The sequence below is a fragment of the Setaria viridis genome, chromosome 2, assembly GCF_005286985.2.
Source record: "Setaria viridis chromosome 2, Setaria_viridis_v4.0, whole genome shotgun sequence".
Classification (NCBI taxonomy): domain Eukaryota; kingdom Viridiplantae; phylum Streptophyta; class Magnoliopsida; order Poales; family Poaceae; genus Setaria; species Setaria viridis.
This window is the reverse complement of record NC_048264.2, coordinates 44,022,692-44,048,362: the sequence shown is the minus strand read 5'-3', so window position 1 is coordinate 44,048,362 and position 25,671 is coordinate 44,022,692. Positions and strand designations below refer to the sequence as shown.

Genomic DNA, 25,671 nt, shown 5'->3' with positions numbered 1-25,671 from the left:
CGAGACACGCCGGTCCTTGGCATGCCAGGCTGCCAGCAACCAAATTCACCACGCGCGGATGACACGTAGGCTTGAGACCTGCCGGTGCGCACGCACACAATGACCACTGGTCATTTGCAAAAAGCATTAGGCCATGTTTGGGTCCCTTCATTTTGAAAGAATTGGAATCTATTTAATGGAGTAGGCTAATTTATGTTGGAATGTGGCATTCCACAACTTTCCAAAGTTTAGATATAAGCCTATCTTAAATTCATGGGGTGGGAGATGGAAATTGATTCTATAGATTATGGTTATTAGAATGGAATTCAATTCTTATAGCACGCTCTTAGACTCGCTTCTCTATAGTAGAAGTGCAGCATATAAGTATCTCTCCCATATCACCAACTATAATATACAACTATATTCCACATACAATTATATTAGCTTAATTAATTTATGTCTAAATTATGATTATTAGGATGGAATTCAATTCCAATGATCCAAACGGGGCCTTAGCGAAATGTTAAAAAATTCCAGCAGTACTGTCCCACACTTTAATCCCAAATCAGATAGAAAATACACAATAAACTTTCTTATTAATAGGGAAAATAAAAAAGCTCCCTACAATTAATGATTGCTTCGGTGCCGAGCCAGATTACAATTTTGTATATTTGCATTAACCACGTAAAAGTGTATTTGTTATGTATAAAAATATGATTACATTTTCAAAGTTTATGCATTTAGAGTTACATGCATAGAGCAAATACACTTTAGCCAAGTTGCTCACTGAACAGTACGGACATATATGCCATTCAAATTAACGTCCCATGCATGAGTATGTAAGCACGTAACTGGATGCAACTGTGCAATTTGGCCACTACGCGCAATCTAGCCATGGGTTTCTGTGGCAGACTATTGGCTCCCTAACCCTATTTAAATTCAGTGGGTAGGGGACCCCGGTTGCATCCCAGGCCACTACTTCACAGTTCACACACGGCTTTCCTCTCACTCCATGGCCATGCTTCTCTCTGCTCCGGAACCTCCCAGTGAATATGCAAGTAGGTGCATCGTAACCAGGCGTCCTCACTGACCAATCAGAGGACACCTTCAAAACCCTGCAGGAACCGATCGAGCTTCTGTTACCTGCCAGCCGCCGATTCCCCGACGCTCTTGCAGGCTGTCACACTGCTAAAATTCACAGGGTGGTAATTGTTCTCCTGGAGCAGTAGAAGAGGAAGGAGCTATGGGGGTAAGCTCATCAACTGCAAGCTAGGTTTTGATCCACTGATCGATCGCATGGCAATTCTTCCACTATATACCTTGTCTATATGTTCTTTGTTCCCTTGTGTTTCACGGTTACTTTTGTCTGCACTCGATCTGCAGATCATTAACTGGATGCAGAATCGCTTCAATGGTAAACAAGAGAAGAGACGATCCGAGGCAGGCGTCGTGAACTCGGCTCGCGGTGAGTGCTTCTTTTCATGCTTGTTACATTAGCCTGCGGTGCTAGCTTCGTGCTGACGAGATTTATCTTGCATGCATGCGACTTCGATGTCGTCAGATGCCCCTGTTCGGGAAAGCTGCCGCCAAGAACACGCTCGCGAGGAGAAGAGCCCTAACGGCGACTGGCCGCAGGGCCTCCTCTCGATCGGGACGCTCGGGGACGAGCCACCGCCGGATGGAGGGCCCCCGCGCGCGTCGCAGGCGGCAGCCGACGTTCCGGACTTCACGATCGAGGAGGTGAAGAAGCTGCAGGACGCGCTGAACAAGCTGCTCCGGCGCGCCAAGTCCAAGTCGAGCTCCCGCGGGTCGGGCGCCACGGACGAGGACCGCGCCAGCAGCCAGCTGCCGCTCGACAGGTTCCTCAACTGCCCCTCCAGCCTGGAGGTGGATCGCCGGATCTCCCTGAGGCACGCGGCAGGCGACGGCGGCGAGTTCTCGCCGGACACGCAGATCATACTGAGCAAGGCCAGGGACCTCCTCGTCAACAGCAACGGCGCCGCCATCAAGCAAAAGTCCTTCAAGTTCCTCCTCAAGAAGATGTTCGCATGCCGCGGCGGGTTTGGGCCCGCGCCCAGCTTGAAGGATCCAGTCGAATCAAGAATGGAGAAGGTAATGTAAAAATGTGCTAGCCATGCATGCATCCAGACTATGCCATTGTCAATTTGTCATGCACATATTTGGGTTCATCAGTTATCACAGACGTACACTTTCAAGCTCATGTATTTCCTGTTTAATTGCGTGCGTACAGTTGTTTAAGACGATGTTGCAGAAGAAGATGAGTGCTCGGCCGAGCAATGCCAATGCAGGGTCATCGAGGAAGTACTATCTGGAGGACAAACCGAGTGGGAGGAGGATGATAGGAGACCGTCCTTATGAAGAAGAGGACGATGACAAGGGCTCCGATAGCTTTAAGTGGGACAAAACTGATACAGACTGTAAGGATAAATTTGCTCCATTTCTGCGCCGCGTTGATGAACACATGGACTGAATGAAATTTCTTTGCAGTCATTGTTCTGGAGATTTAGAACGAGAGGCACGAGTTCAAGGTCATTATGGTATTCAACGTGGTAAGTAACATGCAAACCCTGCAATTAATAGAACACATTGCCTTGTCAATATTTTTATACGATTCTGGTACTTCTTTTTCAAAGATTTTTTTTTGCTGCTGGTACTAAAATTTGTATGATCTTTTTTCCCACAGCTTATATGTGATGTTCATGGCGCGGCGGAGAATTCCCATCAGTGTGGTGCCACAATAATCCCTATTGAAGGAAGGTTCAGTTGATGAACAGCGATTATTCGATCAGACAGGATACCTAATCCACCAAGCAGGGTGTACTACTGAATGAAGATCACAATCCAAACGTTGGTGGGCTTGTTCAGGCGCAGCATTTGAGCTGTTCATATAGGAGGAAGATTTTTCAGCTTTGTTCCACTTTCCTTTTCTTTCTCATCTTCAGATGCCAGATATGTTAATGTTCCATATATACTGTTATCATCCTACATATATATACTAGTTCTTTTCGCCCTATGGGTTAATTAAGAAAAGTTTCAGTAGGTGGCCCATCTCAAGAACATGCATGATCTTCTTCCTCATGAAGCATATGATTGCATGAAGACTTTATACCTGAAAAATGTACATAAACAGGCACTGCAAGTAGGGTTCTTGGAACATGTTAATTGCCGAAACCGGAAAGACAGGCTGGTCCTGAAGATGCATCCCAAATCTCCATTGGCGCCAGGATCAGGGGCAGCTCCCCGGCACACTTGTGTGTGTCTGTGCCCAACTCCGGGGAAAAATAGGGCGCCATGGAGTGTGTGCCAAGCAACATTGTACACCTTTGGCAGATGCCGAGATGCGCCATTGAATATGTGCTCACTACTCACTGTAATCATATATGCATATATACAAATACAGCGGTAGCAGTGCTTCTAGCTTGTTTGAGATGGTTCCTGAGGAGCTCCTCTCTGCTGAGACATTTGGTCTTTGTTAGTAATGGGAAGGATCCTAGGGATCCACGAGATAAAAAGGTTGCCATCGGAAGCCATAGCCATTGTTTAGCTGAGCTCATGCAATTCTTTTTCCTCCGTGCGTGTCTGGCTGTGCAAGAATGTTTGGGCAGGGTAGAGACACCCATCATGTACTACCCATTCGCGGGTTGCTCCGGTCGATGCGCAGGAACATCGAGAGGTGGGCGAATTGGGGTGTGTTCTAGGAGAGCCGAGAAGCTGCCGCGATGTGGTCCTGAATCGCGTGTCGCCTTTGGTTAAAACTTAAAAAGAATGGCTAGTAGATGGTCAACTGTACTGTGAGCGTGTCGTATCTGCGGTGAATCGGCGAGATATTCAGATAGGATCACAGCTAGCTATATCGCTCTGGGAACTAGGAAACCGGGTTTTGGGATTCAGATGTGTTGACTTGCTGTCAGAGGGTAGCATGCTGCATATCTGGTAGTAATATTCATTCTCTGCGGTGAATACCTTACAGCCTCAAACTCCAAGAATACCTTACAGTTGCTGATTTTATCTGCGGTGAATCGGCGAGTGGATATTACTCTCTGGTCTCTGGGCACACAGGTTTGGGGATTCAGATGTTCACTGACTGCTGAGAATTTTGGAGGGGAAGAGTACTTTTCTGCTCGAGATTTGGAATTAATATCTCTTGTGAATTTGAGAGAGTTAGCACAACTGCACAAGGCAATTGGAGTGAGTTGCTAGGCTTCAGGTCGATGTGCAAAATGCATAGCTTCAAAGGATGCATTCGAGTGGCTGACGGGCAGTCTCCACAAGGCTTACTCTTCATATTCATATCACCACCATAACCACTTCGCTGGGCAAACTGGTGGAGTCTTTAAATTTTGACCATGGAAGCTGCGCTCGTGCGAACTTAATTTTAACTTCCTTGACAGGCTTGCTAATTTCAGCAAAATTGCACGAGATGATGCTAAAACCACATCCCAGCCTCCGTATCAAGCTCAGCTTAGTCACTTCCAATCTTCCATGCCGCACATCTGTTGCAACAACGCAGGCTGCACAGCCATGCCAGACCTTGGTTATTCAACCATTACCAAAGCCCAGTTCTAGTTCAGTTTTTACAACAAACTACTGGACAGTTCTTCAGCAAGCCTGCCAACTTAAGTTGAAATTCGGCCGGTGATCGTCAAGCTTTTCCGGCGCCTTTACCTACCGATACAACAACGTAAGGCGCAGGCATAATGGATAATCTGCTTCGCAGTGAGGCATCGCCTCGCAAATACAACCGAGACTAAAACAAACTAGGAGATCAGATAGGGGCGTCGAATGAGAGGGGAGGCCAACTTCTGGAGGACCAGGTCTCGGGCGTCAGCAGCGGGCAGCAGCACCGCAGGCTACCAGAAAAACATCACCACCCAAAGAGAGCAAATCAGGAAAAAAGAAAGACACGAACTACAAGTACGAGTAACAGAAATCCAGCCAGATTATATTTCAAATTCAAGCAAATTGACCCCTGGTAACTGGTACACTTGACTAGGTTCCAAAAACCTCACGGGCAATTACTAGTCGACACACGAAGCTGACATAGGCAACAAAAACTCTGGATAAATTGGGCCGGTGCATTGTCCACCGACCACAGCCAGCACCTCAAGCCGATTTCTGCAACACAGAAGGATTGATCAAAGGTTAGATAGGCAGACAATATCGACTACAAATGGAAGAGAACTGCAGGACAATAATATGGAAGTGATTACAAAGGCAGAAACATAGAGCATTCATAGCTCTGGACGTGATAATGTTATTCACACCCCAGATGATGTTATTGCACCTGTAGAAATTCAGAGGATCACAGGATTGGAGACTTACAGATCTTGTTGAAGGCAACAATGTCGCAGCTCTGGACGTGCTCGTTCACTGGCTCAGCGCACAGATAGTCCTCGATGAGTGTGTCAACAGAGACAAGATCATCAACAATTGTCAACATGATCTGCAGCTTCTTGATGCCATATCCAACTGGGACTAGCTTGGCTGAAAAAGGATAGTAAGTATTCATGTCAGAAACCAAATTACTAAATGGCCAAACATGAGACACTAAATTTCGTGAATAGGAAAATATCTTAGTTTTAACATACATGCACCCCAGAGCAGTCCTTCCATCTTGACATTCCTTACTGCTTCCTCAAGCTTGGCCATGTCAGTCTCATCATCCCATGGCTTCACATCAAGCAAAACTGATGACTTCCCAGCTGACAGGGTAAGGAAACATTAGCACCAGGCTTTGAAGTTCATGACTCATGAGCAAGGAAACAAAGCTCCAATAGCAATGTATCAATACTGAGGGTTCATATTTCCAAAATAGTGTCAACGCAAAGAGATGGATGAGAGAAACTGGCATACATTCTTTCTTCTTGCCAGAAGCCTTAACAGCCGCAGCACGCTCTTCAGCAGCCTTTTTCTCCTCTTCAGTCTCCTCACCAAATAGGTCAACATCATCGTCGTCGTCGTCATCAGCTGGGGCCTGCATTTAGAAAAAGCACACTTCAGTTATGAGACACAGTAACTAGAGTACAGGGGGGTTCATATCTGTGATAGAGCAAATTAAACAGCAATGACAACTTTCATCAACAACAGTTTAAGCCAGTGATCTTCGTCACCGAATAAATTATGTGAGCATTTAAGAGTACTTAATATTTTTTGGTAAAACACAAGGAAACAGCACAATATTTAGATTATTTGATAGTTTTCAGGCTAGAAGGTGAAGAATATACCGCTGCATCAGCAACATCAGGAGTTGAGGCTGATGGAACAGCAGATGATTCAACCTTGACACCTTGGCCCTCTGCGGTTATTCCACTGGAACATGCACAGACCATTAAGCACATTCACAACTCAAAGTGCCAACAAGGCAGTCGAGAAAAAAAAGGTTAGAACAAGTGGTTACCATAGCCTCACGAGGGCATCAATGTGACTGAACCACCTTGCAACATTGATGTACTTGGATGAGGGGGCCACAGAAAATGACGAGTAGACAGCCAAGTCATCCTTGGAAGCTTGGTAACTAGGAGAAGATTAATACAGTGTAAATATATAGCAGATATAACCACAAGAGTACATAGAGTAGTCTGAGTCACATACCCAGTGATGTAGCTGCGAGTGAGAAGGTACTCATCAAGCTTTTTAAGCCCTGCGTCGGAGTTGACGTTTGCGAAAGAAACCGCCATCTCCCCTCAAGAAAGTTTCACAGGTGATCTGTGGGCAAAGAAAAGAGAGAACTTCAAAATACTATCATAATAAGAAGTCTACTGATCATAGATAAACAAGCAATGAACTTCAATTGTAAAGCTGAAACCAGAAACAATGTTGATTGCAACCATCAAGCAGCACTAGACCCTGATCCTAACCTATGTTTTGCATTTGAAGTGACATAACTTCAATTCAGAGCTCATGCAACAATTGATGTGGACCCCAGGACACCATGTTGCAGAGAAGACAAATAGTGTACTTATCCTTAACAGTATGAAAAAAAAAAGACCCACAAGTATGAAATCCACTAGGTCCCCTAGGACATGCAGGCTTCTGTTCTATAGCATCAAGGAAAAATCTAGAACCCTAAAACTTCTAACTCTTACCAATAAAGAAAGATCTAACAGCATGCAAGGAATCAGGGGTCAGATCCGAATTCAAATATGCTTACAATATGAAAAAGGCCCATAAGTACGATATATCCACTAGGTCGCTAGGACAAGCAGACTTCTATTCTATAGCATCCAGGACAGATCTAGAACCCTAAAACTGAACTGACTCTTACCAATAAACCGAGATTTCACAATACAAGGAACTGGGGATGGAACCAGCATATGATAATTTTTGCAAACAAAATCGAAGACAAAAGGCCTGTTCGCTTGAGCTTTTCGGGCCGGCTGGAGCTGTTGCTGTACGGCCCAGCCGTTCTGCTGCGGCCTAACAGCAACAACCCAGCACGGCAGCCGAACAGCTGCACGTATTCCCTATCCAAATCTCCCGTCTCCCGAACAGCGCCCCGCCGCCCCGCACTCCTCCCGACCCCGCCGCCCAGTCCGCCTCCTCCCGACCCCGCCGCCCAGTCCGCCTCCGGCCGGCCCCGACCCCGCCGTCGCCGCCCCGCACTCCTCCCGACCCCGCCGCCCAGTCCGCCTCCGGCCGGCCCCGCCCCCGCCGTCGCCGCCCCACCGTCGAAGCCCCACCCAGCTCCGCCCCTCCCCCGCCTCCGGCCGGCCCCGCCCCCGCCGTCGCCGCCCCACCGTCGGCGCCCCTCCTCTCCGCCCAGCCGTCGGCGCCCCACCTAGATCCGCCCCTCCCCCGCCGCCGGCCAGCCCCACCCCCGCCGGCTTCCGCCCCGCCGCTCCGCCCCGCCGTTTCGCTCCGTTTCGCTCGGCAGGAAGGGAAGAGAAGGGGAGGGCATACCTGGTGAGTGCTCGTCGCCGGGGAGAGGAGGGAGCAGGGCGCGGCGGCTGCTGAGGGGGAAAACGAGGGGTCTAGGGCTGGAAGCCTGCGACAGCACTTTATATGCGGGGGAAGCGTGGAACAGGGAAGGGGTGCGGGCCCTTAACGGGCCGTGTCCGGACCGGCACACCGTGCCACACTATGATGGCCCAAGCACGGTGCGCAGCCGAGCCAATTGGTTTTAGAGCTCCCTTCCTCTGATTCTCTGAAGCTCTGGAACTCTATCGCGTGCGGGAGTCCACAGGGCGAGGAGACATGCGAGCAGGCACCCCCGCCGGCGATGCGGGCCCCAGCTCCCACGGCGGCGCTGGCTTCGGCTCCGGGAGCCGTGCGCCCGCGCGTCCGCGGAGGTTCCCCGGGGCGGCGCAGCCGGAGATCATGCGGGCGGCGGAGAAGGACGACAGCTACGCAGCGCACGTCACCGAGGCCTGCCGCGACGCGTTTCGACACCTCTTCGGTACTCGAGGACTCTCCAATTTGCCCAAACACAGCTTTTTTTGTGCAATTGATAGTGATTTGAGGTGTTTTGGCCTGTGATGATGATGATACAGGTACCAGGGTTGCTGTTGCCTATCAGAATGAGGTGAGAGCTCGTTGGCTATGTTGGCATGCTCTTCGACTTAACCAGTGGCAATTGGTTCTGTTACTGGGATCTCTGCTCTGTAGGAATCACGCAGATGGTTTTTGGTCTGTTTAAATACACTTTGGGCCAGAGCATATGGAGCCTATCAGTATTGTATGCTTGGCTATACCATTCTGCTCTTGGATTGGCTATTGGATGCTGTTAGATTTGAATACTTCATACTTTGGTCTAGCTGTCAATTACCATGAAGCTAGCTGAAAACTTAGTTAATATGCTTGCTTGGAGGAAAACAGATTTAGTTAGACTGCATGCTTTCAATTCGGGCAACCATATCTGTAGTGGGGGTACCTAGAAACTGTAAATTTATAAATTCCTGTAATGCTTAAACTTTTATTCTGAAGAGAGGTGCTATGGCTGATACAGCTCGTCTGCATTACATTGAGCTAATGTCCTTCAGGAATCATGATTAATGCTTCCAGTTGGTTGTTGATCGAATAATTTGTAAACGGCACTAGAGCCATATGTCATCTCAGTAGAGTAGGGTGGTGGGTGGTGGTTGCATTTCATAGAGCTGTTGCAACTGCAAGGCCCTTTTCTGTTAATTTGAGTGAAATGTTTTTATTCCATGTGAATTCAAGTTTTAATTTTTCTGCCCAAGTATTTACTATATTGTCCAGTGGAGATTACATTGTTCTGTTTAAGTAATAAAATGTAGCATTGACTTACATTGATTTTAATCTTTCACAGATAAAATTGCTTGGTCAGTCCCTTTATTACTTGCTAACAACTGGTTCAGGTCAGCAAACACTCGGAGAAGAATATTGTGATATATCTCAGGTCATAGCTCCTTTTCTTCTTTAGCGATATTTTTATTTTCTGTCAGAAAGGGTGAAGCTCTTCTACCCCTTCTTTTCTGCTGTGCAGCTATTTGATCTGGCAGTATGTTTTATGGTTGCTGCTTCTCTTTAGCTTTATATTTTTAAGCCCTATTATGCTTCATCATATTGCCTCAAGTACTGGACATGCGCGATTGTTTCGTTTTGCATAGCAATAGCAGAAATCATGGAACAAGGCAAAATTTCCCCTCTTCAAACTGACACTGATTATTATACCTCTATACTTTTGTGGAAGTGCACATAACCCTTGAACTAAAACTGGTTATTATACCCCCCCCCCCCCCCAAACTTCAGTTACTACCCCAAAACTTGAATTACCAGAGTGCTAGTATGCTTTTGGGGCAGATTTGCTACCATGGACAGGTTTAGCCCAAACACTCTCCTAGCGCACAACCACCCTCCAGCAGCCAAAGAAGGTATCTGAGTACCACCTCCTCCCACCAGATAAACTTATTTCCAAAATATTGTGATTAAGTAAATATGACTTCTGTTGAGACTTTGCTTTGCACCTGAATTTAAATACAACGCTGAAAGGTCCAACCAAGCAAATGATAAGATAAGACTCGATGTAATAGCTTGTGAAACTATTAATTTATTTGTTCTGTCATCTAGAAATTTGAAGCCCGAAAAAAGAGTTATTCACAATAATACAATGCTAATATGCTGATGCTGTCTATGCTGTACTGTTCAGGTTGCAACCTTGCATGGACTTCCACCTACACCAGCTAGGCGGATCCTTTTCATTTTGTATCAAACTACTGTGCCCTATCTTGCTGAACGAATCAGGTTTGAAACTATTAGTTTGTCTGTCCTTCGACCACTATTCTCTTGCAGAAAAAAAGCTGATTGTCTTTTTTTTCTACATCCATAATGATTTAACAGCTCCAGAATTGTTGCACGTAGTATTGCCCTCAATGAATCTCAGTTTGATGATCACCTTGAAAGTGATAATTCTAGTAGTGGCATTGCACAGTCCACCACAAATAATCATGTTCCATCAAGAAGCTTGAGTGTTTCTGCTTTATCAAGGTTGAGAGGACGAGTTCATGCCTTGTGGCAATGGGTTCTTCAGAAATGGCCTTCAGTAAGAAAGTTTTCAAGTTGCTATCTTCATCTGTATTTTATCACACTCATTGAGAAATGATCAAAATAATGCTTTCTTTCCTAATACCTCTATGCTGTCTATTATCTGTTCTTAGATGCTGCCATTTGCTCAAGACTTTATACAGTTGGCTATCCGAACAAACCTAATGTTATTCTATTTTGAAGGTAAGCCATGTGCAATAGACTGTAAAATCCCGTTCTCATTTATATATACGGTTGAGCCCGTGGATTGTAGATTTGTGATCGGAGGGTAAAGACCAAAGAGTTCTCTTTTCCACATCCTGCTTGATGAAAACTTTAAACTCATGAAACCTGAATTAATTGTGAGCTAATAGGCAAATGGAAATGCCTGGACTTGGCCTTCTAAGATCTGTTTTGTCATAAGCTATCTAACATAGTACTTCGAAAGAATTGTGCAATTTACTGTCAAAATGTGCTGCATATCTGAACATTTCATTGTCATTCTAGAAAAAAAAATTGCATTTGAATTCGTTCATTCAATGCACCTACAGTGGGCAGCAACACTACCATAAGGTGACATTGCTTCAATAAGAACTGATCATATCATCGTGCCCGAGAGGAAAAAAAGAGAGAGAGAACTGATCATGTCATCTTATTTATCACTGTATATATCAGTATTATCTTTGTGACATTTTATTGAATTTTTTATGCTCCCTTTGGTGTAGGACTGTACTATCATTTGCCAAAGCGAGCAGCTGGTATTCGTTATGTATTCATTGGCAAGCCAATGAATCAGAGGCCTAGGTATTTTTTTACCTCTTCGCTCATCTAGTTTGCTAATACAGCACAGACTTGCATACAATGCAAACAAATTAGACGGCTATCAATGCCATGAAGTTGCATGTCAACAAATGAATTTGCAGATCTCAAGTACTTTTTATCATATTCACATAGATTATTTCCCTTTCGAAAGATTGAAATTCTCCAGCAAATAAAAATTAGCTCACAACATTTTGCAGGTATCAGATTTTGGGTATTTTTCTGTTGATTCAGCTGTGTATTCTTGGCGCCGAAAGACTCCGAAGAAGCAACATATCATCCATAGCTAGTTCCATTAACCAGATATCATCTGGAAGCTATCCATCGTCTACAGGTGCACTCTCTTGTGTTGAGTTTGTCTATCTTCTTTGCTCTTATGCTAAAACTTAGAGTTTTACTTACTCACAAGTTACAATGATATAAATGCTCAAGTGCTGGGTTCTGTTTTTGTCTTTGTCAATGGTGAACCAGGTCGAGGCGTCCCTGTTTTGAATGAAGATGGACATGTCATCAGTGACATCTGTGGTGGTAAAGCTGCAGATGTGGCTTCTCATTCAGAGGTATTTGCTTTGTCAGATAAATGTCGAGTATTTTGACCTTTTTTTTGTAGTGTAAGACCATAGAAAATTGTGTGATACTCCATTAATTAAGCTAGATATTTACAGAAGCCAATAGGTTTGTAGTACCATGTTGTTCCTTAGGTAGACACGGCAGAACAATTTATTTAGAAAATGAGCAGTTGAATGCACGGAAGTTACATTTAAAGGTTATTATGGATTGTAAAGCTTATGTTGTACTGTATGTCTATTGTTCAGGCTTCCAGTGGCAAGAGTAAATGCACCCTATGTCTCGGTACCCGGCAAAATCCTACTGCCACGACCTGTGGACATGTCTTCTGCTGGTAAAAACTTATATTTAGAAGCAAACTGATGTTAGTTCCTGCACCCTCTTGAAAGGTTTGATAACTCATCACATTCCATGCAGGAATTGCATAATGGAGTGGTGCAATGAGAAACCTGAGTGCCCACTATGCCGAACTCCGATTACTCATTCGAGTTTGATCTGTATATATCATTCAGATTTCTAGCAAATCATTTCTTACAGTAGCAAGGCCATACTATTCTTTACTGGCATCAAAATGATGATTCTAGACCATAGTTCGGCCAGAAATCTGCATGCTGAACTGGTTTCATATACTGAAAGAGGAAGAAGAGGTCGAGACCATTTCAAGAGGTTGAGGACCAGACAAAGTTGCATATGGTAATAATGTTGCAGAGTTGAAACTGCAAAGAGCACTAGGAACCACACAGAAGAAATTATTTATTTGTAGCACAGATAGATGTCTTGTATTATGCACATTCTGGGCACCGATGTGAATTTTGTAGAGTAGAACAATGACTGGCTCGAATCATAGAGCTATTAACAATGTGGTATTTCGATTTTTTCTATACCTATCATCTTATATTTTTTTTGTGACCGATCTGTTATGCCCCCGTGTTTCTTGTAACTTTGCTTATTCCAAATCAGTGGATTTCATGCGCTACAAAAGGTGCCGGTTCGTGCAGGTCGCCTAGCATTCTGCTCACGGTTGTTGGGGCCATTGACCAGCCAACAGCCAGTTCAAGTACGGAGCCTCGAGGTGCCGATTTCTTCTGTAGGAAACTTTGGAAACAAGTGAACAACCAGAATCAGTCCTCTGCGGTTAAAACTTTGGAAACAAGTGAACTTTGGAGTGCCAGTTGCTCGTCAACACAGCACACTGGCCGCAGCAAACCAGCCGCCGCCGCCGCGCCCCGCCGTGTGCCAAGCGAGCTCACCATTATAAAGCCAACTTGCCTCTCAGCTTCGTCAGGTCACTGTCTCACTAAACCACCGGCGCGCTCCGCCACTGCATCTTTAACCCTCCCCTTGTCACACCAACCCAACCATGATTTGCCTCAAAGCCTTCTCATCCCCTCTCCACCTCCCCACCCTCCGCCGCATCGCCCCTCCCTCCTCCGCCCTCCGCACCCGCATCGCCGCCATGTCCTCCTCCTCCTCCGCGGTCGCCGCCCCGGTCGAGCACATCGTGCTCCTCAAGGCCCGCCCGGAGGCGGTCGCCTCGGGCGCCGCCGCGGCGATGGTCTCCTCGCTGCAGGCGCTCGCCACGCAGGTCCCGGGCCTGGCCTACATCCACGCGGGCCCGGTCCTCCGCCTCTGCTCCCCGGCCGCGGAGGCGCTGGGCCCCACCCACCTCCTCCACTCCCGCTACGCCACCAAGCAGGACCTGGCGTCCTACGCGGCGCACCCGGCGCACGTGGCCGCCGTGCAGGGGCACGTGCTCCCCAACGCCCTCGACACCACCGCCGTCGACTGGGTCAACGCCGCGGAGCTCCCGTCCCCCGTGAGCCCCGGCAGCGCCGTGCGGCTCACGCTCGCCAAGGTGAAGGAGGGGGTGGAGGTCGCGCAGCTCGTGGAGAAGGTGGCCGCGGCGACGAAGGCCGCCGGGGAGGCGAAGGGCGCCAAGGTGAGCTTCGGGGAGAACTTCTCCCCCGCGCGGGCCAAGGGGTACCAGTTCGGGATGGTGGCAGTGTTCGACAGCGTGGAGGAGCTGGACGCGGTGGAAGGGGACGGCAAGGTCGAGGAGGCCAAGGCTGCGGTCAGGCCACTTCTCGATGAGGTGGTTGTGCTGGACTTCGTGGTCGAGGCTGCTGGAGGGGCTCCATCGCCGGCGAGTCTCTGAGAGGTTTCAGGTTTGATTTCAGTTCCGAGTGCGTTGGAGATTTGGGAATAATGTACCCCTTCTGGTTGTCAACTTGTGAAATTGAGCATGGCAGTTGGACGAATAAGAATTTTCCTTCCCTTGATTAAGGATGAAGGATCGAAGTCTGACGATCTTGACCTGGATCCTGCATGTCAGCCTACATATGGTTATATGAAGGTCGAAAGCCTTCATAATGCTTGCCAATCCTCTTGAGTTTACCACAATTTGCTTGATTTTATGGGAGAAAACCTAGTATATTATGTTAACTGACTGACACAATGACACTGGAAAATCCATAACTAACAATTTGCCTTGTCACAACTGCACTTACCAGTCCTCTCTACAGACAAGGCCAACAAACCTTAATATTCATCTAAATCCATGGATTCATGATTGATCTCTGAACCCTGAGCATCTTCCCGCGGAAATGAACCGTCTGGCTATATGGTTCAAACATTGCTGTGCCCATTTATCATTCTTTCAATCTTTCATGTGATATGCATTGCACATTTGTCAATCTTTCGTGTGAAGTACTTGCCAGTATAAGTACAGTCTGCCTGCACAAAGTCTTTAAAATCGCATTTTGATTGGAATTATGTTCTACCATGTCATTTCATTTGAGTGTTTGGAAATAGTTATGTGAAAAGTAAATCGCAATGGAAACCTCGAAGCCCACTGGCTGATCCTCTCTTGCTACAGGAACAGTGAGTACTGGGATAATCATATCATGATTTCCAGCTATCAGCTTTTGTGCTGTGGGATTTGATTTTTTTTTGTCAAATTCTTCCGTTTGTTTTCCTCAGAGCATCAGTGATGTTACATCCAAATTTACTCATCCTTGCACTTTGAGCTGCGCGGTGAAGAAATCATTGGGGAAAGTTGTCTGAGATGCTCGCATTTCTAAGAGTTTATATTCTTATTTTGATTGGAGGATTTCAATTATTGCAAGTGTTTATTCTACTTTTGCTCGGGGTTCGGAGATCAATCATGAATCCTGTGTTTAGGTGAATATTTGTTGGCCTTGTCTGCAGAGAGGACTGGTAAGTGCAATTCTAACAAAGCTGCTAGGTTTTCAAATGGTGATATACTTTCCATGAAACTATATACAATAGACACAAATGCAGAACAATCATTTATTATTGAACGGGCAGAGTGTACTTGTACTAGAAATTATGTTGATAGTTATGGATTTTTGGCAGTGTCATTGTCTCAGTCATTTGAGTGTCTACTAGATATATGTGATGCTGGACCCCATCATTGGGCCACCTGCCATAGATGTCCAGCTCTGGTGAGAGCTTCATGGTCAATCTTGTTCAGAGGGTGTTATTGGTGAATAATGGCTTCTTTTGGCTGTGATTCTTTTTTTGTTGAAAAGTTGTGGTTTTGAACTTATGAAAGTGAAGATTATAGTGGGATGAATAAGAATTATTAAGGATGAAGGATCAAAATAGGAAGTTCCTGCCAGGGTTGCGCCTGTGCATCTCATATTTTGCTATGCCCATGCGTCTAGTGGTTACTACTAAATTAATGATGCTGCACCTCTTGAAGCATTGTTACAATTGCAGCTGCCCATCCTTGGACAATTTGAACAATATCGTAGTTTTCTTAATCTTTTTTGGAGAAACACATTATTTCTGTTTGTATATGAATTGAAATAAAGGAAGTAACATCTAGAATTAAATAAACAAATTGAGCCAAATTATCCAACAATGGGCTTAGTTGTTTGATGATGATAATGGTGCTTATTGTTGCAACCTTTACTTTATCTGTGAGCAAGTGAAAATTATAGGCAAAGCACTACAAGAAACTAGTGGCAGCGATCTTTTTATTTGTTGGAGGAAGTTGCCTTGCATCTACAACCTTTGTTATCTTTTTTGTTTTTTGCAGGGTACAAACATTGTCATCTAAATTTGTCTTGTTTGTGTGATAATAGGGGCAAGCATTTTTTTATGTATGGATAAAAGGATATTTTCACAAATGAATTTAGTACTTATTTATCCACGGCGGACTGTCAAGAATGTATGTATTGGTTGAAAGAGCCACCGTCGCTCTGTTTGGACGGACAGGCGTTGTCCAATTTCATGAAACCTTCAAAGAGTATAGAAGGATTGCTGTTTCCATTTTTTGTGAAACTCATCCTCGTATTGTGAACATTCCTGCAGCGTGTTTGAATCCATGTTTTTAGTTCGGATCACATCGAGTCTTTAAATACCAATTAGAAAGATTAAATGTGAACTAATTATAAAACTAATTGCATAAACCGTGGCTAATTTGCAAGATGAACCTATTAAGTCTAATTAATCCATGGTTAGCACATATTTACTGTAGCACCACATGGTCAAATTATGAATTAATTAGGCTTAATAGATTCATCTCACGAATTAACCTTCATTTATGCAATTAGTTTTATAATTAACCTATATTTAATAGGTATCTAAACATTCGATGTCTTAATAGATTCATCTCACGAATTAACCTTCATTTATGCAATTAGTTTTATAATTAACCTATATTAATAGGTATCTAAACATTCGATGATGTCCTGGAACCCAACACCCCATTGCCACTTAATACCCATTCAAGTCGGAAGACATCTGTCAAAACGTATCCAATCCTGCAATCCGTACGTGTTTGTCGCATGCATGCAGCCGTACCTTACCTAGGGTCATGGTGAATCCTGGTTTAATTGAATTTTCTAGGTTATTAAGCGTACAACGATTTTCAGAATCACCGTTAAGAAATCCATATGGATTATTTGCCAGCTTTTTCTCATGCTTTTCTTTTAGTAAATAGACATCCATACAAGCTGACATATTGCTTCTGTTGCAAAGTAAGAGTAACACACAAAAAGGTAAGCAAAATAAAAGTTCTCCCACCAAATGCGGTTATCAGTACTAGTAACAAGTAAGGCAGCACGGACAGCCGTGAACAGTACACGCAAAGGCATTTGGGACAGTTATCAAACGACAAGTAATCAAGGAAATCAAGCTGCTAAAACCGATGATGTCAACTGTGTGCTGACTAGCCACTAGCGAGCGATGCTGAATCGAATTTAAATAGACAAGCTCTAAACTTAAACCATGAAATTGGAGATGGGATTGAAGTAGTGCAAACTGTCAACACGATTTTCTGATCTTAATGCGTACCATGCTTCCAATTGTTAGCATCTTAACAATGCGTCTGAAAGAACGGCGAGAGCTTGAGGAGGACGACACCAGCACCGTGGGTGCAGAAGGAGAAAGACGGCGGGGCCATCGGCCATGCATGGGCGACGAGGTAGGCCGGCGAGGAGCAGCGCCGCTGGTGGGATGAAGAACTTGCCGCAGATGGAAATTGTCAACGCAGAAGATACGCCGCCCCGTCAGCCATCGAAGTAGGCGCGCAGCGGGCCATGGCTCGGTAATTCAGCAATAGTGCGCCTAACTCGCCATCGCCACCGCCGGAGAGGGATCGGAGAAGGGGAAGATGGTCAGATGGAACGGAGGAAAAGGAGGTGGATCTTAGCTCCCTCCTTTCTCACTTCCTAAAATCTTGTTGCATATATGTAATCGTTCAGGTCAGCTTCTTGCCTACCGTAGTCCCCTTAAAAAAGAGGTAGATCACGCAACAGCTACGAGGATAGAAAAGGTGAGACTGGGAGATCCTCCTTCACGATCAGAAGTGGCCCTCCGGCAAGTCCATGTCGCCCGCGGCGGCAAGGGCGGTAGTCGCCGTCGGCGGACTAGTAGCCATGGCTTTGGAGAGCGCGACGAGGATAGCAGCTTGGACTAATTTGCAAACAAAAAGATCCCAAAATAGGGGGGTTTATGCATATATTTGGATCGCGATCCAAAATAGGGGGTTATATGCATATATTTAGATCGCGGAGAATAATCGCGATTAATAGTTGCGATCCGAGTTCGTGACAAAACTGTTTTGAACGCTATCCCCTCTGACGCGGCCCTTCTTCCGGTCGCCTGCGGCCGACGGCCGACGGCAGATCTGCAGGAGTCGCCGCCCCTCCATCCGATGGAGAATCCGTTCGGCATGAAGGAGTTCCAGGCCTTTCCCCGGCTTCGGCGTTGATGGAGGTCGCCGGCGACGAGAGGCACGTGGCGGGACACCAACGAGCGGCTGGCGGCTGTGCAGGAATGCAGGACCGGACTTACCGCACGGCCGCCGCACTCCATCGCCGGTGCCGAACATGGAGACGACGCACCAGTCATAACCCTCTCACCCTCCCCGCCTTTGCGCGTTCGCCGCATCCCGGGAGGAGAGGATGGCGACAACCACGGTCTGCTCCGCCTTCCACTGGCGCCGTTGATTCGAGTCAAGGTGTCCACTATCGCAGTTCATCTTCTCAGCGCTGAATCATGTGAGGCAAAGCTCTGTTGCTTACGTTGGTGCAGGGATTCTGATCACTTCCCTTCCGATGTGATGTGACTCATGTTAAGGCAAGAGGATCTGAGCAGCGTCAACTGAATCTGTTGCGACTGAATGACATGGAAACTAGAGGAATATACAGGCATTGCAAGTTCAACGGCGTCCTTTTGACAGCACACGACTCATCGTTAGGGGTAACCAAGCGCATTCTTCAAATGTGCAAGATGTGTGCCTCAAGTAAAGGAACAGACAGAGTTGGGCACGTCGACAATGAACCTCTGCATTTCATTCATCAAGATGCTGATCCCGGCTCGCGTAGTGTTCATCAGCCCCATCTCAAACAGTGACATCCTCCCTTTTTTTTTTCTGGCGAGGTAGAATCAGTGTCATCTAATTCTGTTTTGTTTCTGTGATAATAGAGATAAACACTTTTTATGTATAGATAAAAGGATATTTTTCACAGATGAATTTAGTACTGACTTATCCACGGCGGACTGTCACAATGTATTGGTTGAAAGAGCCACCATCGTTCTGTTTGGACCAAACAAGCGTTGTCCAGTTTCATCAAGCCTTCAAAAGAGTACAGAAGGATTGCTGTTTCCAGTTTTCAGGAAACTCATGGTAACGAAAACAATCTGGCTCAACCAAGCAAATCCCCAAAAAAAAAGATCCAGCTCAGGATGCACCATAATGCAACTGCCTTCTTTACAATCCTGCACCTTTTGTCTCACTGTCTATTGCGATCTTCTCCTGTTTTATGCTGTTTCGTAACTTCCAGTTGTTCTTCATCTTCCATCATTATAGTTGTTCTCTTCAACTTCACCCTTCTCTTCCTCGCCATCGTCTTGTACTTGTACTTCACATCCTTTTGCAAGTTCTTTTGCCACGTCTTCCATGTTCAGTCTCCATCCTCCTCATGGGCCAATATGCTTCATCCGTTTCCTGCAACTCTGCGCTTGTTGGTTCTTCTTCTGCTGCCGGCTTACATTTTTCCCAGCAGTGAGGCACAACTGCACAAGCCTTGCTCAGCTTCTGTTGCTTGGCGAGGTGAGGGTAACATTCCTGGCATCCTGCACCTAGCTAATTCACTAGTCCAACTCTCCAAGAGCTGGGGGGATGGGAAACCTCGACAGGAGGAGCGCAGCCATGGACGACCGCAAGGAGAAATGGCGATTGGCCGTGGCAGCACTTAACTCTCCAAGGTATAGCTGGAGTTGACGCTGGTGGAGGTCCTCGTTTCGTCTTCTCTTGGGAAAATGCTTCTCTTGTGCAGAAATATGCATTCCACTGTCCGTTGATATGTACCGTGAGCATCGAAATATGAAAGACAACAATTGCAAACTAATCGAACATGACCAAGACATGCACAAATCCAGGTGTAAACCATGTTCATGTTTCAACCCATCAGGCCATCAGTACTTGCCTGTTCCTCGGTTCAGAGAGCAATGCAGCTTTGCCATTGACGCTCGGGAGTTTGCAGGCAGCTCGGAGGTGAGACCGCTGGGCAAAGAGTCAGAACAAGCAGAGCTTGAGTGGTTGAACCTGTTATTATTTGGAACGAACTGGTTTCGATAACCTAAAACACCAGTTCTATGGGGATGCACGAGCAGTTTCAAATGAATATGAGCAAAGATAGGACACTGCCTGAGGTAGGAGTTCTAAAGTTAGGAATTACCGCGATGTTTTGAGTGACTGATCGACGGAATTAATTTGTTCTTGATCACGAGTTGGAAGAAATGAGTAGGAAGAAAAGCTAAGCATGCCGGCGTCACTTGCCTTGACAACCGGCGCGCGCGGCAGCGGCACCTTTCCTCCAAGTCCCCGCGCGTCAACACGGACGAGGCGTGCGCGGTGAGCTGACTACTTCAAGGAGGCCATCGCCCTCTTTGCGCACCCGTGGCACAGCCTCACGCTGAGCCGCATCCCCGCCGGCGGCGCCGGGATCAGGTGGACGTGCGACCTCTGCGAGGAGGAGTGCGCCCCGGGGAGCTTCGTGTACCGCTGCGTTCGATCCGGTGCATGTTCGACGCGCACCCTCTGTGCACGATGCTCCGGCAGGCGATCCGGAGCCCTCTGCCGTCGCCGAGCCTCGGACCAACGTGGACGTGCAATACTTCTCGGCCTGCCGTCAGCTAGCGTCTACCCGTGTGGACGGCCTGCACTGCACGCCGACACATCCCCCGTGTCTTCTCCGGCGCGCCGACCGGCTGGCACCCAAACCAGCGCAATAAACCGAGACGTCCGAGGCCGACCACGTCGCCACGGATAGAACAGAACACGCGCGCCCCGCGCCGAGGTTGACGTTGACCAGCACACGGGGTCCTGCCGCTCGCTCCGATCCGCACGGCCCCATGGTACCACTGCAGGTCGCGATCCGCTAGCTGGTCGCCATGGCGTCAAGCGGAGACGCAGCCTCACGCGGTCACGCATATGCATGTTGCCGTCGGGACTTCATCATTTCCGCGAAAATTAACAAAGATCGACCGGCAACCCCCCAGCTGGTCGCACCCGTTCTTGACTTGTCACCTAAGGTGTCATATGTGCCTACCCTAGCACACAATGTAATGCACCTAACGCAGGTATATAGTTTTTTCACGTTCTTTGATCATCATGAGTTTTCATGTTTTTGACATTATGAGTTTTTACGTGTGTGCTAGATTGCAAATAATTCATTTAATTGAGGACATAATATCTCGTATTGTGATAAGTCACATTATTTCTCAACTTAATGTACAAATAAAGAAAATATGTAACCTTGTTGTGTTACAGTAGAAATTTATTTTCACTGATGTTTATTTTTCATCTAAACTATGTCGCTTGGGACATGTAAACTTATCTATATTGTCTTAGAAGAACCAACTATTTATAGACCATATAATTTGTTTTTTCATATTACCATATTGCACTTTGTTCTGCTGCTATTTTTTTCTTTCTTTTTATACCATATAAGAGGATTATTGAATCAGATTCGCACATTAAGTGGCGCGAGCGAGCGCCTGTGCGAGTCTGTGCTGCGAGCCGGTGCGAGCAAGCGCCTGTGCGAGCCGGTGCGAGAGAGCGCCCGTGCGAACCTGTGCTGCGAGCCAGGGCGTCTGTGTAAGCACGAGCGAGAGCATGTGCGTTGGATCACCGAGAAAGCAACGCGGCACCCGATGGGAGGGGATCCTCGCCGAGAAACTAGTGGGGACCGTCCCCACCCAATTTATTTCCGGACGGGAAAGCTTGCATGTCGACAACGACGAGGTTGACCAGAGGTGGACCTATTGTGGATCTGTGGTTGCTACCGTGTCACCTTTTCTCTCTGAATGCCTTGCTGCTTCATTCTATCAATTTGGCCTTAGCCGGGTTCGCAGCTTGGTTCGATCGCATGAGGTGGACAAGGACAAAGACACAAATTGTTACAACCAGCATGCCATTAATTGAAAACTACGATCATGCAGTAGTGTTCCGAGATATTTCTCAGCAAATAATCAAGAATCTTTATTCCCCGTTTTCATTGGTTGCATTTCACAAAACTACGTTTTCATTGCACAAAGCTGACCCCAAAGTTAGAAGTTATAACGATCGACTTCCGTTAGAGAAGCTGGACAAGATTCTCAACCTCTACAAATAAGAGCTCGTGCCCGTGCCTGCCAAGAACGAGAAGCTGCTATTTTGCAGGTTCTTGAGGGAGGAGACTATATATTCAGGTCTTTTATGATTGTGACAAATTTCCTGGCATTCCATAAGGAAACAACAAAAATGAGACCATGCATTTCTGTCGAAAACAAACAAATGGGCCCCATAATAATGCATGGTATCGCGTATAGGAGTATATAATTAGCCCTCCGATCCGGTAGCATTTCAGACAGTATCCGACTTGATCTCGATTCTCGAAGCCTCAGCTCCTAGCTTGCTGTCTCTCAGTCTCTCCAAAGCATGGCGTCTATAAGACACTTTGCCGACCCACACCACCCGCTTCTGGAGACGCAGTACAGCCATGATCAGACTGGCCGCTGCAGCATCTGCCTTCTCAAACTCGCCGGCCACAGGGGCTACGGCTGCTACTTCTGCAACATCCACCTCCACGGTGCGTGCGCCGGTTACTTCGAGGAGACCATCTCCTTCTTCGCGCACCAGTCTCACGCCCTCAAGCTAAGCCGCAGCAGCCCTGGACGGGTCTGCGACATCTGCAGAGGGGATTGCCCTGAGGGGAGCTTCGTGTACCGCTGCTTCGGCTGCCGCTTCGACGCGCACCCTCTCTGCGCGATGCTCCCAGAGAGAGTCGGTAACCCTTTCCATCCGGAGCATGAGCTCTGTATGGTCTCTTCGGAATCACCTGGGAGCTGCTCGGCCTGCCACCATCCTTTACCCAAGTGGCGCTACACCTGCTCTTCCTTTGAACTACACGTTGGGTGTGCCATTGACCCGCCGCCCACCGCTGCCGGCGGTCAGGGTAGCAACGGCCATGCGGCGGCCTTCAAGGGCAGCTACGCCTACGGTGGCGCCCAAGGTAGCCATGGAGCTGCCGGCCAGCACAGCCTTGGAGGCCCTGCAGGCCAAGGATGGTGGTATCCGTACCACGGACCTGTCACCCCAGGCTACTACCATGTCATCCAAGGTGGATATGGATACGGCCATCCTGTCCAGCAGGGCAGCTCCTACGCCTCTTTCATGCCTGGCGCCGGCCACGGTGCTACCGGCAGCAGTGGACAGAGCACTCCCCACCACCCGGGCGGCCTGATGAGTGCCATAGCCAGGTTTCTCCTCAGAGTCGCGATCAACGCGACAGTCAACGAATTCGCATCCCAACTTGTGTTTGGGGGCTGACCTCGAATTGAATGATTGACTGCCGCACACAAGTCATCAGCTCGACTTTCTTCTTCTTTAATTTGCGAGAAGTATCAGCTATTGCCTTTGCCCTTCTACGACTTTCTTCCTCCTCCATGCCATGCATGGCTCCATATATGACTGTACATGTGATCGCTGTGCCGCTCAATAAGCGCTTAGTTAGATCGACGGCTTGTAGCCAACTGTGGGCGTGATGAGGCGCACCGTCTGCACGTAGCATCTTGTCTTTCGGTTTTCTGTTGTTTTTTCTTGTGTATTGAGTCATGGATAATGTAGACAGCGGCATACTGTTTTTTGTGAGTGGTTTATTCATGGGTGTTATTGCTTGAGCTCGGAACTGATTGTGGGGGGACACCGGAAACAGTAAAGATTGCGGCTAGTAATTTCCCAGATCCATTTTCTTCGTCTACTCGTCTTGTCGTGCTGAAGAAGAAGAACAGCGTTTTTGTTGCTGATGAGAGAGGTTAGATCGCCCGCTAGAAAGAAATTTAGAGATTTCTACATTTGCTATCTCAAAACAACTTTCAAATATGCTTAAATACTCACACTGTGTCAAGACACCTGAAGGGCATGTCTGGAGATGAGTACCAAGTACTCCCTCCGTCCCGGAAAAGATGCAACTCTAACATTTGAAATTTATCCCAAAAAGAATACAACTCCAACTAAATGTGATATCCACCGATGCATGGATATATAAAAAAATCAATAGCGGTGGGACACGGGGTGCCCATAGCAATTTCAGCTGTGGTGGTTGTAGGTCACGTGCACTGGTCCGTGGACCACCAAAATGGTTCCAGGCTTCCAACACTTGAGAACGAAAAAAAAATTGACCTAGCTTTTTTTTAGGGGCACATATATCATTTTACATGTTCATTGATCCGTGTGAAAAATGCTAGATTTGCATCTTTTTGGGGTGGAGGGAGTACTTATACACGTTTGTATACTGACAAAATTCAAGAGGAAATGGTGGCCCATCTACTAATCAAATTAGCAGTAGGAAAAGGTTAGTTTATTTGATTCTCTCAATTTTTCAGACTTGGAAGTTAGGACTGGTAGGCCAGCTCTGTTTTCTCCCTTTGGACTCTCCCTGCCCTCTGTTTCTGGTGCTTACCTGCAGCCGACCGCTTTCTCTGGCAGTGAGGACGCATGGGCAGCGCCTGGCACCGAGTACCAATCCAATACTGGCTACTCCCCCATTCATCTCAGTTGATCTCTCTCTCCTGTTCTTCATGGAGATAGGACGGGGAGCATTCTCCATTTCGGCCGCGCTGATGGATCTTGAGGACCCCCTGATGGTCTAGCGCGCGCCCATTCTTTCTCGTCCGTTGCTGGTGTGGTGAATGGCGGCTTCCTACATCAGCTGCAGGCCTCCTGCTCCGCCCAAAGAGCTGCTAAATGCCTCTCCAGTCGCTCCGGCGCTATCCACGCACGCTATCCTGCTAAATGCCTGCAGTGCCGCACTGGCTCTGGCAGGTAGGGGACGCCACCGCGCCCCGATGGCCTGTGTGCTGTGATGGCCGCTGGCGCGCTTGATGTGTAGCACGGGCAGCAGGCTTGGCGTTTGCTCGAGTGAAAGAGATGACCGGATGGAGCTAGGATGCCGAGGACGACGCGAGCGGAAAGGAACAACACCGAGAACCCACGCGAAGTATCCAGAGGACCTAGCGCCTTTGCCCCGGTGTAAACGGTTGAACTAAACGGTGCTTGAGATCTGAAAGTTAGGATACTGCGATGACGTGGCCCAATGAGAGGCTATATAGCTTGTCCGCACGTTTTCATCTTTTAAAAATTGAACGGGCAAAGTGCACTTCACTGGAAATTACTCCCTCACTCCCTCCGTCTATGTTTATAAAGGATGGTATGACTTAGCACGATATTCCGAATAACACTTTAATTCTCCATTTATCTTATTTTATATTATTTATAGTTATAAATTTATAATCACAGTATAAATTTATATTATAAAAATAAATAATTAATAGTTAAATTATTGGTCGTAAAGTTTGAATCTATACTATCGTGCGCCTTGTAAATAAAAATGAAGGAAGCATGTGTATAGTTAATGGGCTTTCGACAGTGTCGTTGCCTTAATCATTTTAGTGTCCCTACTACTAGATGTATGTGGTGCTGGGCCTCATCATTGGGCCACCTGCCGTAGATGGTCCAGCTCTGGTGAGAGCTTCATGTTCCATCTCAGTTCAAAGGGTGTTATTGGTGAATATGGCTCCTTGTGGCAGTGATTTTTTTATTGTTGTTGTTGTTGAAAAGTTGTGGTTTAAAACTTGTGAAACTGAAGATGATGGATAAGAATGATTAAGGATGAAGGATCAAAGTAGGAAGTTCCCGCCAGGGTTGCGCCTGTGTACTCCATATCTTGCCTTGGGCATGCGTCCAGTGACCAGTGATTACTACTACTTAGTGAAGCAAGAAATTGG

At 46.9% G+C, this 25,671-nt stretch overlaps 4 protein-coding genes, 1 long non-coding RNA gene and 1 other non-coding gene across 7 annotated transcripts; 4 read left to right on the top strand and 2 right to left on the bottom strand.

The window, feature by feature from the left end:
* Positions 1–958: 958 nt before the first annotated feature.
* LOC117846137 (protein NEGATIVE GRAVITROPIC RESPONSE OF ROOTS) lies at positions 959–3,013 on the top strand. 2 transcript variants are annotated; one of them, XM_034727252.2, is made up of 6 exons: positions 959–1,228; positions 1,363–1,444; positions 1,541–2,091; positions 2,231–2,417; positions 2,488–2,549; positions 2,684–3,013. In XM_034727252.2, exons 1-5 carry the CDS (start codon positions 1,223–1,225, stop codon positions 2,505–2,507), a joined length of 846 nt encoding a protein of 281 aa, XP_034583143.1. In that variant the 5' UTR covers positions 959–1,222; the 3' UTR covers positions 2,508–2,549; positions 2,684–3,013. The 2 variants fall into 2 exon arrangements, with proteins under 2 accessions (XP_034583143.1, XP_072148089.1); XM_072291988.1 differs by having other exon boundaries at positions 959–1,444.
* A 1,908-nt stretch (positions 3,014–4,921) lies between these two features.
* LOC117842827 (elongation factor 1-delta 1) lies at positions 4,922–8,059 on the bottom strand. Its single transcript, XM_034723351.2, has 8 exons — positions 7,900–8,059; positions 6,592–6,705; positions 6,398–6,514; positions 6,225–6,309; positions 5,854–5,974; positions 5,589–5,702; positions 5,323–5,484; positions 4,922–5,115 (listed from the first exon to the last, which is right to left on the bottom strand). Coding segments are annotated over exons 2-8 (687 nt in total). The 5' UTR covers positions 6,678–6,705; positions 7,900–8,059; the 3' UTR covers positions 4,922–5,113.
* A 65-nt stretch (positions 8,060–8,124) lies between these two features.
* LOC117842825 (peroxisome biogenesis factor 10) lies at positions 8,125–12,772 on the top strand. The gene is made up of 11 exons (XM_034723348.2): positions 8,125–8,395; positions 8,490–8,521; positions 9,269–9,358; positions 10,109–10,203; positions 10,300–10,501; positions 10,617–10,686; positions 11,208–11,286; positions 11,502–11,635; positions 11,773–11,861; positions 12,117–12,202; positions 12,286–12,772. The coding sequence occupies exons 1-11, from the start codon at positions 8,194–8,196 to the stop codon at positions 12,386–12,388; spliced, it is 1,182 nt and encodes a 393-aa protein (XP_034579239.1). The 5' UTR covers positions 8,125–8,193; the 3' UTR covers positions 12,389–12,772.
* A 301-nt stretch (positions 12,773–13,073) lies between these two features.
* LOC117842826 (stress-response A/B barrel domain-containing protein UP3) lies at positions 13,074–14,166 on the top strand. Its single transcript, XM_034723350.2, has one exon. It carries the CDS (start codon positions 13,229–13,231, stop codon positions 14,021–14,023), a length of 795 nt encoding a protein of 264 aa, XP_034579241.1. The 5' UTR covers positions 13,074–13,228; the 3' UTR covers positions 14,024–14,166.
* Positions 14,167–14,845: 679 nt separating this feature from the next.
* LOC117846668 (small nucleolar RNA snoR26) lies at positions 14,846–14,938 on the top strand. Its single transcript, XR_004638395.1, has one exon. It is a non-coding gene; the product is annotated as a small nucleolar RNA snoR26 (small nucleolar RNA).
* A 1,958-nt stretch (positions 14,939–16,896) lies between these two features.
* LOC140221736 (uncharacterized) lies at positions 16,897–21,124 on the bottom strand. Its single transcript, XR_011897407.1, has 2 exons — positions 19,830–21,124; positions 16,897–19,693 (listed from the first exon to the last, which is right to left on the bottom strand). It is a non-coding gene; the product is annotated as an uncharacterized lncRNA (long non-coding RNA).
* Between the last annotated feature and the right edge of the window lie 4,547 nt (positions 21,125–25,671).

Coding starts and splice junctions, on each gene's coding strand:
- LOC117842826 (XM_034723350.2), top strand. CDS start 13,229: ATGATTTGCCTCAAAGCCTTCTCATCCCCTCTCCACCTCCCCACCCTC.
- LOC117846137 (XM_072291988.1), top strand. CDS start 1,276: ATGGCAATTCTTCCACTATATACCTTGTCTATATGTTCTTTGTTCCCT. Junction 1,445..1,540: donor CGTCGTGAACTCGGCTCGCG/GTGAGTGCTTCT, acceptor CGATGTCGTCAG/ATGCCCCTGTTCGGGAAAGC. Junction 2,092..2,230: donor TCGAATCAAGAATGGAGAAG/GTAATGTAAAAA, acceptor GCGTGCGTACAG/TTGTTTAAGACGATGTTGCA.
- LOC117842825 (XM_034723348.2), top strand. CDS start 8,194: ATGCGAGCAGGCACCCCCGCCGGCGATGCGGGCCCCAGCTCCCACGGC. Junction 10,502..10,616: donor TTCTTCAGAAATGGCCTTCA/GTAAGAAAGTTT, acceptor ATCTGTTCTTAG/ATGCTGCCATTTGCTCAAGA. Junction 12,203..12,285: donor TGTGGACATGTCTTCTGCTG/GTAAAAACTTAT, acceptor CATTCCATGCAG/GAATTGCATAATGGAGTGGT.
- LOC117842827 (XM_034723351.2), bottom strand. CDS start 6,677: ATGGCGGTTTCTTTCGCAAACGTCAACTCCGACGCAGGGCTTAAAAAG. Junction 6,515..6,591: donor ACTCGCAGCTACATCACTGG/GTATGTGACTCA, acceptor ATCTTCTCCTAG/TTACCAAGCTTCCAAGGATG. Junction 5,485..5,588: donor AGGACTGCTCTGGGGTGCAT/GTATGTTAAAAC, acceptor ATCCTTTTTCAG/CCAAGCTAGTCCCAGTTGGA.